This window comes from Durio zibethinus, chromosome 6 (genome assembly GCF_047325235.1).
Source record: "Durio zibethinus cultivar Kanyao isolate XHJ-2024 chromosome 6, ASM4732523v1, whole genome shotgun sequence".
Classification (NCBI taxonomy): Eukaryota; Viridiplantae; Streptophyta; class Magnoliopsida; order Malvales; family Malvaceae; genus Durio; species Durio zibethinus.
Genome location: NC_143167.1, coordinates 28,982,443 through 28,994,076, shown reverse-complemented (window position 1 = coordinate 28,994,076; position 11,634 = coordinate 28,982,443). Strand labels below are relative to the sequence as shown.

General features: G+C 32.2%; 1 protein-coding gene across 6 annotated transcripts; it reads right to left on the bottom strand.

The window, feature by feature from the left end:
- Nucleotides 1–3,557: 3,557 nt before the first annotated feature.
- Nucleotides 3,558–9,896, bottom strand: LOC111285062 (protein arginine N-methyltransferase PRMT10-like). 6 transcript variants are annotated; one of them, XM_022874289.2, is made up of 8 exons: nucleotides 9,526–9,882; nucleotides 8,812–9,004; nucleotides 8,604–8,709; nucleotides 7,104–7,293; nucleotides 6,565–6,750; nucleotides 6,386–6,469; nucleotides 5,833–6,051; nucleotides 3,558–4,019 (listed from the first exon to the last, which is right to left on the bottom strand). In XM_022874289.2, the coding sequence occupies exons 1-7, from the start codon at nucleotides 9,712–9,714 to the stop codon at nucleotides 5,875–5,877; spliced, it is 1,125 nt and encodes a 374-aa protein (XP_022730024.2). In that variant the 5' UTR covers nucleotides 9,715–9,882; the 3' UTR covers nucleotides 3,558–4,019; nucleotides 5,833–5,874. The 6 variants fall into 6 exon arrangements, 5 of the variants coding, with proteins under 5 accessions (XP_022730024.2, XP_022730025.2, XP_022730023.2 ...); XM_022874290.2 differs by having other exon boundaries at nucleotides 3,558–3,949; nucleotides 9,526–9,877; XR_016343006.1 differs by lacking the exon at nucleotides 3,558–4,019 and adding an exon at nucleotides 4,817–5,190 and having other exon boundaries at nucleotides 5,833–6,213; nucleotides 9,526–9,878.
- Nucleotides 9,897–11,634: the final 1,738 nt, after the last annotated feature.

The window sequence follows — 11,634 nt, the reverse complement described above, 5'->3', positions numbered from 1 at the left end:
ATTGAAAATTAAAAAAAAATGAAAATTCTAATTAATCGTGAAAGGCACTTTATCAAAGTAACAAGACTTTTTTAAATGTAGCCATTTTCTAAAAACTAAATATATTTGCTAATAAAATTTACAGCTTAATTTAGTTAGCTCACGATATTAAAAAAAGATTTTTTTTTGTTTAAAATGTAGTTTTTTTTCTAAAAATTTGATATATTAATTAATAAAATTTAAATTTAAATTTAATTAATTTATATAATTATTTTTAAAAACTAATATTTAATAATTTTAAATTTTAATATATACAATTTTTTCTTTTACCTTCAAATTTCTATTTAAAAAAAAAAAAAAAAAAACTCAGATTCCATAACTAGTAAGACTTAAGGGTCAAACTGTCAAAAGATTACCTCGCACATATTACTAAAAAAAAAAAAATTCAATTAAAGCTAGCAGCCTCAACAAACTACTTATTTTTAATTGATTTTGTTTGTTTGACTAATGATTTAGACTTCTGAAAACGTCAACACAATTGGTTTTTATGACACAATGTATGGAAAATCATCAAAGGGGTATAACTATCCAACAAAAAATCTTCTCGGATATAAATATTTAACGTTAATTTTGGGATAATTTCAAAATGGATGTTATTTTCGGTTTGAATACATAATTTATTAGGCCACATTTCTATCACGGGTGGTTTTCCAATAACGGTGCAAAGATGGATGAATTCAAGTGTGGATGTTGGATTGGCACCGGTCTTAAAACGCAATGAGATGGGAATGCTATCAATACCCTTTCAAATGAAGTCTAAATCCATTATTAAAAAATTCATATTGAATTTTTTTTTAAGTTTTTAATTTATTTTTAAATTTTAAATTATTTATTGATTTATTTTAAAAAATATTTTATGTATAAATTATCTCGAATATATAATTTTTAAATGTCAACTTTAATCATATGTCAATTAATCCAATATCAATACTAAAATTTAAATTTTGTACAAAGCTCAAGTCCTAAAAATTATTTTAGCCTTTTTGGGAATTATGATAATTACTATTGCCAAAGCGTCAAGGAAAGGTTGTTTTCGGCTGCCTTCTATACTTAACATCACTTTCAATTCAATTAAGGCCTTCAATGCCTTGTGTCTCCAACACATTAATTTCTGCAGTTATTGTAGAAAATTTTCTATCTCCGGTTTTATCTGCTCTTCTTTTTCTTTCTCTTTTAATATTGGATTGATTATTTGGTTCAACCGGTAATTTTTTTTAATAAATAACTTTTTACAGCTTATAACAAAACTATTATCAAATATTAGAAAGATTATAACCAATTTTTAAAACATAATAAATTACTTTTTACAGCTTATAACAAAACTATTATAAAAAATTAGAAAGATTATAACCATTTTTTTAAAAAACATATGAAGTAGTCTAAAGAAATATGGATTCAGATTTCAAATTTTAACTGTATTATAAAAATAAAAATAACTGTTTAAATTAAAATTGAGTTATTAATTGGAATAGCTAATTATAAACAAGATATATTTAAAAAAAATAATTAGCTTTACAGGCCAATTAATAAATAATTATTTTTAAAACAAACCAATTAAGTATATTTTAGATAGTATGTATATGAGAATTTATGAATTCGAAATGATTTAAATTTGTAAAATTTTTCTCAAGCTAAGTATATAGGAATGAGGCCTAAAAGTGGATTAAAATTTTCTTAAAAAAATCTTAAAGTAGAATTTAATCAATTTCATTTATTAGGCTAATAAGCCAAATTTGAGCATCAAGGGTTAGAGGTTGGAACAAATATATTCTAATAGAAAATTTCCTGCCTGAAGCTTAGAATTTGTAAGCTGGTTGCTCAAGAAAATATGATGGACGTAGAAAGCAACACCTGTTATTAAAAAAAAAAAGAAAAAACGTGAAAGAAAAGCATCCCTTCGGAGCATATACATACGTTTCCTTGGGATATTGTTGTTCCCAAAAGGCACTTTCTTGGCAGCAGCATAAATAAAGAGGACAAATTAGAAAATGGCAGAACTAATATTTTTTAATAAATTTATAGTGTTATTTTTTTAATTTACATAAATATTTATATAATAAATTAATAATATAAAAATTAAATTATTATTCATAAACAAATAAAATTAACTCATATATTGCACAGATGATAAGCTAGTTATTTAATACAAATAATTATGAAAAGAAAAAGGTTTAAAAAACATGGAATTGGCAGCGGATTTTGGGGTGACATGAATGAAATATTTTGTTTGGAAATTAATGGAAAGCAGAATTCTAATAAATAATTATAAATATAGTTAGCATAAAATAGGGGGATAGGTATCAAAAACACGTTTTTTTAGTTGTTGCAGTTCACAACAATCTTGTTCTTATCACCCTCCTTCGTTTTGTTGCTTGCTTTTTAGCCCACGGAATCACCAATGCTTCTCTCTCTATTTTTTTTGAATTCTTTATCGGTTATTTAATAATTAATAAAAAAATCATTTAAATTTTTATTTGTTTGATAATCATGCATTTTATCAATCAATAAATGGCAATTGTGTGCTAGAGTATATGGTTTTTTTATGTGGTAAATGAACATATTCAATATTTGTTTATTTAAAGTATCATATTCAAATTAATTAGCAGCAGGCAAAAGAAAACCCTTTATGCCACTTACTTCATGGATGAAAATATAAGAATAATTGTGTAGCTTATTAATAAAGCGAGAAGTAAATGAAAAATCTGGAACAGCTGCTTGTTGGTGGCAATATGGGGAGGGCCTACCCTAATTAATAAGATTATAAGGTGTATAGATTGGCAATATACTTCTTTCTACATTGTCAAAAATGGAAAATTTAAGTTGGCGAGAGGCTAAATAGCAGCAGCAATTATATATAAATATATATATAAATACAATTCAATAAATTATTTTTATTGTTTGGAATATATACTAGTATGAGAAATGAGATGCTATATATTCCCTAAACGTACTGGATAAAAAGATTTTAGCCATAGATAATTAGATACTGAAAAGATCCAATTTCTACCGATCATAATAATAATAAAACCCTACCAAACGAGAAATGACGGACTGTGAACTTATTTTAGTAGCAGTAGTATCAGCAGTAGTATATTATTATTAGGTACATATCCAAAAGAAAATCAAAGGTATTGTCTAATTTGAAAAAGGGATTTTATGGAACATTTATAGGTTGAAAAAGATAGACGATAAAATATTTTCTATCTCACTTCTCAAGACACGAAAATGTATTATCAAGAAACAATTAGCAGCACATTCTTTTATTTTTTTACTACTTGCCCTGCTTTGGATAATGTAGGTAGAAATAAAGTAGAAACCATCAACGGGTTTTTTCTTTTCTTTCTTTTTTTTTATCAAATAACACTTTAAGATGGTAAGACGTTTGAACTTACTCAGTTTTGAATCTATGTCACTCTACCAGAAACAGATGATTATTGATTAGGATTTTTATTTCCACTTCTTCTGTCCCGATTTCAGTTCATTTACCTGGCTTGAGTGATGTAACTTTAATTTAGTAATTTAAACATGAAACATAATTTCACTGAAATCAATTGACTACGTTGATAAACAAGCTATAGAATACAATTAATTGATACGAGGCCAGAATTTCCAGAGAGGAAGAAAAAAAGCGAGAAATAATCACCCACTACTGCCAACTGAATTAAAAATGGAGCATTAATGGTGTTCTTCATCATATGTTACCTGCAGGGCGAGAGAAAAACCATAAAGTTAACGCACAAAGAATTAATACGACTGGGATGAGGTGAATGGCTTTCTTTCCCGTTGAGTTGTGATGATGGTAAGCAATTTCCTTTTTGGTAGTTTCAGTGATGGGATTGTCGTACTCTGACAAGTGATCATCCGATGTTCCTGCTTTGAGGAGTGGAGATGACGATGATTCCATGGCAGCCTGTGACAAGTTCACAAAGAACTCGTCAGAGGCTCGAGCATTACTTGATGATGATGATGATGATGATGCTCTGTACATATTGACGGTTGAGAAAATAAAAAATAAACCAGAGAAGCAGAGAATTACACAGGTTGAATTCAAGAGGCAAAGATCTTAGATGTAGTAACTGGTGTGTTGTCTAAAGCCTTAATTTAAGGTAAGAAACAGAAATAACATTTCTTCGAGAGCCAAAGGAAATGGTGTTTAAGAAAACGTTAAAGCGCTTTGGCCTCTGATTCTGAGCTTCCCGAGTCTGACAATCATTACTGTTGTGAGTGTTTTCAACGGTTCCTGGATTTTGCTTAGTTTAAAAGCAGCTTGGAATGTAGTTAAAGGCGCAATGCATGTGCACATGACTAAGAAACGTTTAATGCAAGAGATTGAAATTGAAGTCGATGCACTACGCAGATGGTATCTGGTAAAAATCACGAGGACAGGCACCTTTTTTAATCGAACATTCACACATAAATCTGCTAGGTAAGCACTCGTCAGTAATCAACAATCGACGTCTTCAGCATCAGGTAATTTTACCAATCCGATTGTATTTGAGTCGAAGAAATCAGAGATAGTAACAAACAGACATGCATATGCTTCTAGTTGAAGTCTTGAAGAGTCACTAGTTCTTAGCTCTCGGCCAAATTTAAAATGTAAAAACCAAATACCAGGTTGAAGAAAACAAACTTGAGACCAGGAAATTAAGTTACAGATGTATGCAGATCCTCCATTGAAAGGTATGGATGAGTGCATCTTACCAGACCAATCTAAACTTAAGGCATTTTTCTCTTTGCAATTTAGAAGCCACAGGCTGCCATGTTTGAAGACGTCTAGTCAGTCAGTAGTCAATACTTGCTATATATATCCACAAGGGTAATATCTTTCCTTGTTACAACCACTCCTTAGAATACCAATAGATCATGATTCATAGGTTGACAAAATTTCCAATAATTTAGATTTTGGCTTGATCAACACATTATAATTTGTCCCTTGCACAATATCCAAAGAAAAATCAATTTCCACTTCTACAAGGAAAACTATTCAATTTGAGAAAGTGCAATATCAGTTCTCCATCTAGTGAATTCTGCAGTGAGCTCCCTATGCATTTACCTCTCAATCATGTATTCTTTGTGTGACCACCAATGAGTAAAAATCCTTTAGCTTATGACGATCAGAGTTAGAATCTTCCTGTTAAATCACCTTGAAGACTTCTTGACCAAAAAAATGAGACAACCATAAATTAATTTTGCAAGCAACAACAAAGATGGGAAACTTCTAGAATATACTCCAATGGCATAGTGGAAAATTCAAAACCACAAAATATGCCTTTGTTATAATTTTCTGGCATTTAAAATTAATTTCCTATGCTAAGGATATTCACAGAATAAAATGTGGTAGTAGAACTATGAGCAACTAACCAAATTATATTTTTTTTTCTTCTACATTTTTATTATTTTTACTTCCAGAGCTGCAACTAGACTGATTTTGGTGACTTCAAATTGCTGCCTGTAGTTCATACTTTAAAAAAACTATCAAGAGAATCCAATTCCTTCCTAAAGTTTGCCTCAAAAACTTTACAAGTTCAGCACATTTAATAGCTTTCTAACGTCTAATAACTAGTGCATCTAGAAGGAATAAAAGGGCAATCCATTAACTAGAAAAGTTCTTCCATGCATGAGAGCATATTGTTATTATATCACAGGAAGAACCAAAGAGGAATATATAACTGGCACAAGCAAAAGCCCACAAACTCATGTTTTATAATTAGAAAAGAAAAGGGATGTGATGATAGCCTTATATGGGTAATAACCAAATTTGTAAATGTGGTACCATCAAGTAGCTGGATATACCTTAGTGTTGAAATCCAAAAAATCAGCAATTCATTGCCATCCTCACTCTATGTAGAACTTCTTAATAATTGGTGGTAGTATTTTGCCGGAAGGCTTGCTGATTTTAACATCAAACTCAACCTCCATTAATCTATGGTTTTCCTTAGAACGGTTCATTGAGAAATAAACATTGAGATTGCTCCCTTCATCAACATGCACAGGAGGATGCAAGAGAAAAACCTGTCCAATAATAAAAAGTGATAAAAAAATCAGGAAACTGAAGCAAACACTGTACATAACAAACTAAAATTCCAAAAACATAACAATATGCAACATAGCTAGACCAAAGCCTCCCAGAGAAACAAGCACTGACTCCCGATGAATGGATAAATATTAATTGACCTGTCATTAAGCAATGCTAGGATGACATTAGGACAGAAGGGCAAGTAGCAAATTGCTTGATCAGGCTTTCTAGAACTGACATTCCATTGCACAATTTTAAAATTATTCCTAGACGTTTTAGCAAATGCATACTTATAGTTGAAATATGTGTGTGGATTTCAGCAATTCAGACCTGTTGTCCCCAATGAGTGCCATTATTTGAACTAGGAGCAGTTGTTAACTCAATTTCTTGCTGAGCTGGATCCTCCCGTCTTCCCTGTTGTACAAAATAAGAACAAGAATTTTCTAGTACACATAATGCCTCTTTATCCAATCATCCAGAAGAACAAGGAACGTTGAGGCTCAACTTACTCGGAAATGGACATCAAACCATCCTGCAAATCCACAGAGGCGAGTGTGCTCCATGCTGATGGTTGATGAAAAACTTGATGTGACTTGAAGGATGTCGTTTACAGTAGCAGTTATACAATCAATCTCCTTTATAACAGCAGCTGTCCCAATAACTTGATGTGGATGGAGGTTGTTCCATAATGATGTCTATACAAATTAATAGATTTTTCTTTTAAAATAATGAATAGGACACAGAACCAAACCAGATTTTATCCAAATGACATAAAACATCTAATATACAGATCTGTCTCGCTATCCCTCAACTAAAGACATCAAAACAGTGCTTCAACACCCAAAGAGTGGAAAGGTCTTTCCTATTTTGGTTTTTCTCTCTTCTTCTCCTTGTTCTTTTTCAAGAAAAAATGGGCTAGTTTACCAAATACCAACCAACATTGATTTTTAAGCAGCAAGAAAAAAAAAAGTAAATATTGTCTTGGCAACTAAACTGAAAAATAACAATAATCAAAGGCACCAAGGCATCAGAAAATTTTAAAACTCACCTGCAGATAATATTTTTCCTGCTCTTCTGAAAAAGGTCTTGTCAAAACACTCATATCAACACCATAGGAATTTTTTGTATCTTCCAAAAACCCATACCAGTCATCCATTGCTCCTTCATAATCATTTTTCTTTTGATCCACCAAACTAGACCGGATAGGTGATACCCACATGCGAGCATGGCTAGGATACCTAAAAAATTTGTTTGTAAGATTTTGAGTTTGCAAAATATGTAAAGAATACTCAAGAGGTTAACAAATATTACAAGCAGCTGCTCAAGCAAAATACTGATATTATATGACAGAGAAAATAGTAAAGTACAGGAAACTCCGCAGACATGTAAGAGTCAAATTAAACTACATCACATCTATATCTTATTTATTCATTTTCTAGAATTTTTTATTGACAAGATACCCATCTGCACCCTACCTTAGTATTTAGCTAAGGCCCATGTGCATGCATTTTTCAGCAAGTTCAAGCTGACATCCCTCAGTTTTTACTTTGTCAATAATCATCTTTGTATATGCCATAAGGTCTAAAGTTTATCCCACCAAAACCACGGAGCAAGTAACTAGGGGTGTAAATGATATATTAGTACTCACAAGCTATTCGAAATCGACTCGAATAAAACTTGAATTTGGCTTGGTTATTATCGAGTTGAACTCGAGCTTGAGTAACTTGACTTATCGATCGAGTTAAGTTCGAGTATTTTTATACCTGACTCGAATAACTCACCAGCCTAATCGAGCTTTTATATTTAAATATATTCTAATTATTTTAATTAATAAAATATCTTGAACTCGAGCTCGAGCACAAATAATCGAGTTTTTGTCAAATATAATAATCGAGCTTATTTTTACATATTAATTGAGCTTAATCGAACGAACTCGAATAGCTCGATTTCTATCTCTCGTCATGATCAAGCTAAAAAAACACTCGATCGAGTTCGAACCAAGTTTCAAGTCTCGAATTTCGAATTGAGCTCGAGTTCAAACTTAATACTGTATCAACTCAAACTCGATGATTACACCTCTACTAGTAACCACCTTCTTGCAATTTAAAAGTGCCTCAAATAAGACCAAATTGCTCAATCTTTCATCCAAGAATCTGAGAGTACTCTCAAATGTATCAAAGTACCAACTTAAGCTTTACATCAACAATACTTCCCTTCTAGAAAGAAGAAGGAAAAAAAAAGGGCATACATATACCCATACTTATTAATGCTATCCAGTACAAAAGTTCAGTAATTGAAGCTTTTAGGTGGAGTATTATTACAATGATGTAGGATTAACCAGTCAATAAGAAAGTTTTGGATGGCTGAGTCACCTCAATTTTATAGGAAGTTGCTTAAGAAACAGAGCACATGTCACATAGGCACAGAGACAAAGGTAAATTAAAGCTCATAAAAATAAACAAAAATGCCTAATTAATAAAACATGAGACACCAAAAAAATTAAAAAATGATAAAGGTGAAGTAAACTTCTAAACAGTTCATTACTTACATGACTCCAGTTGGCTTCAGCCAACGATCACGAGCACATATCACAGAGTCAAACATAGACTCACGCAGAAGAAAGTAACCCATCCACTCGGAGATGATCACATCAACTGTCCATTAATCAAAATCTAAGATCAGAGGAAAAAATTTGAAATACTCATTCAAAAAAAAAAATCCGGATTAACTGACAAGTATAATCTAATGATACCAACCTTTCTCTGGCAAGACGACCTCCTCCATAGAGCCCTCAATTACTTCAACAATGTCTTGAAGATTGTTTGCGTTAACAAGAGACCGGGCATGTTCCGACATCTTAGTTGCTTCAACAGCATAGACCTTCCTTGCACCAGCTTGGGCAGACCAGATGGCAAGAATGCCACTACCTGTTCCTACATCCAACACAGTCTTCACCAGTACTCAACAAATTAGTTTCCTATCAGTATTTAACATTATTAAAGAACAAAAACTTCCCAAATAATATGATCAATAAAAAATTTAAGCAATCGTCTCAAATTCTTCATTTTCATTTTTTTCTAGTCTATAAAGCTCAAAGGTTATCTCATTTCCACCAAAAAAAAAAAAAAAACTATGGTAATATAAAAAGTATCTGCTTAAAAATTTTAACATTTTCATAGCTTCCTCAAGTCTTATCTCCACTAACGAGTAGCAAAATTTGAAAGGAAAAAATAGAGTAAACTTTTAGGCCTATCGAACAAAAAATAATAACAGCCAATTGCATCCCCTTTCATAATAAATTACAGCAACTCAATAAGTTAATACCCAAAAGGAAAAGGGTTTCTTTTCTATCACATTTGGATTCAAGTTCTATACTTTAAGCCAAAAAAAACCTTCTCATTTACTGTAAGTAGCACTTCAACAAAAGGGTATTAAATAAAAAGGGAAAGAAGAATAAGAAAAGACGTTACCTTTCCTTGGAAATGATGCTTGTTCTGAAAAATAGCATTGTAATAAGCGTCCATGCGGACTCGATCACAGAGCATCTCTTTCTGGTGGTAAAGAAAAGCGTAAGTACAGAAGTAATTTGCAAAATCAACTCCTTTATCAACCGCTCCGGTACTGCTGCAGCCAACGACGCCATTTGTACTGCTCCCCATCTTCCTCTCTCTCGGTAAGAACTGTAAACTCCAGCTTATAAACACGGCGGGAGAATTTATGAGAGAGAAAGAGAGAGTGAGCGAGAGAATGTTTTTTTTTAGGGCAACGTCGCCATAGGCGGTGGGGTTCGAGGGGTTTGGCCTTTCTTTGTCGAGAAAAATATAATAATAATAATAATAATAATACGATTTCAAAGTGCCAAAAGCGGAACCCATTTTGATTTCTTCCTCCAGCTCTATAATGACCGTTGGATCGACGCGTTTTCTTACGATTGGCATGATCTTCCATTGGATTTAGATTTGGGGCATTTCGGAGTGGGGCCAACTGGAAAAAACTACTTCGCTTTAGGGTAGTTGTTACTTTTTATCGTTAGGGGTTCGTTTTGTAATACGGCTGCATAGGTAAGGATTTAAGTGCAAGTAATTAAAAAAGAAGTTTGAATAACAAGGATATAAGATTGCAAACATTCTATATTAAACTGTCTATTGTTTTGGAATTTTTGTAAAATTGAATAGCACAAATCTTCATATGGAGCTGGTTAACAGAAAATTCTTCATTACTTTATTATTGATTATATTTCCCTGTTATGGACTTCCTTTATAAAAAAGGAAAGTTTGGTCAATTTCTTAGTACTTAGGAAACATTTGTCAGTTCCATGGCTATAATCAAACATTCAAACATACCCTTTGGACAGTTCCACCAACAAAAAAAAAATGTAGGATTAATCTATGCCATAATTAAGAACTAAACATGTAGATTCTGTGTGTTTCTTGGAAGTGTCTTAGCTTGGTTCAGTGCCGTTTTGAAGGATCTTACTACACCGTAGCAAAAACCCTGTTAATTCGCAGCATGCTTGATGTGAAACTCGTGATCATTTGTGTATAAAAAGTTGTAAGAGCTCAAATCTTTTCCAATTTCCTTTGCTATTCCCTTAGGTGCTTGGAAATTTCAGAAGGAGACCAGCTGCTAATTCTATATATGAGAGTTGAATGTCAAACCACAGCAGCTTCTGGACTTCCACTCAGTCACATGTTTAGAAACAATTTCCCTTGGTTCATGGTTTGTGATAGTCTAAATTTTGCCTTAAATTACGTAGAATAGTCTAAATTTGTGGATTCGAATAGCAGCTTAGGTCTTACAAGTTGTTCTATAATTTGTCAACTTTCTTGTGACCCATCCCCAAAAGACTTTAAAAACTTGGGACTGTGTCGTCAATTTTGCCTTAAATCACGTTGAGTTTGTATCGCTACTCTCAACTAACCCTTTTCATTTAACAATGAAACTTAACGTGTGTTTTACTTTGGAGTCATTTTCCATGACACCTGAACTTTTGAGAGTTTTTTAAAAACAGCCTGCAGCAGTTCATAGTATTGAGAAAGTAATCCTTCTTTGTTAGTATATGGTAGTTTTAGGAGCTTTTAGCCCTTCTCATTTGATCAACGTAATTTCAACCGTTCATCAGAATGAATCAGTTAATTATATTGATTATTATCAATATCAAAATCATCATATTATCCAACCTTAGGTGTATGGCCTATAATTCCTCATCATGTCATTGATCTATGACCCTCAACCGTATCGGGCATTGGCATCATTCGCTTCCATTTGATACATGAAATTTCATTTACCTGGGACTTGGTCTTTAGTTTAATTAAGAAATGAGTGGAAGGGACAATCCTTGAACTGCAGTTCTTTCTATTTCTTATCCTTCCCCTTTTTTGTTTATTGTATGAGCTTTTTATTACCATGGATGAAGTAAGAGACGATTTTTTGCCTTCTAGTTAGATAGTTTTGCAAGTGGCAAAAGCAGAATAACCAGAGCCAGAAACAAATCAGCTGCTAAATATTTGACAAAGCCAAAAGATGATTATTTACATAAGAAAGAGTAACAGGGTTTGAAATGTTCTTAATTACTGTAT

Bases quoted from the DNA above. Each gene is read 5' to 3' on its own strand.
- LOC111285062 (XM_022874288.2), bottom strand. From the start codon at position 9,714: ATGGGGAGCAGTACAAATGGCGTCGTTGGCTGCAGCAGTACCGGAGCG. The intron at 7,294-8,603 runs GTAAGTAATGAA...CAAATTTTTTAG, and splicing joins CTGAAGCCAACTGGAGTCAT to GTATCCTAGCCATGCTCGCA. The intron at 6,751-7,103 runs GTGAGTTTTAAA...TAATTTGTATAG, and splicing joins AGGAAAAATATTATCTGCAG to ACATCATTATGGAACAACCT.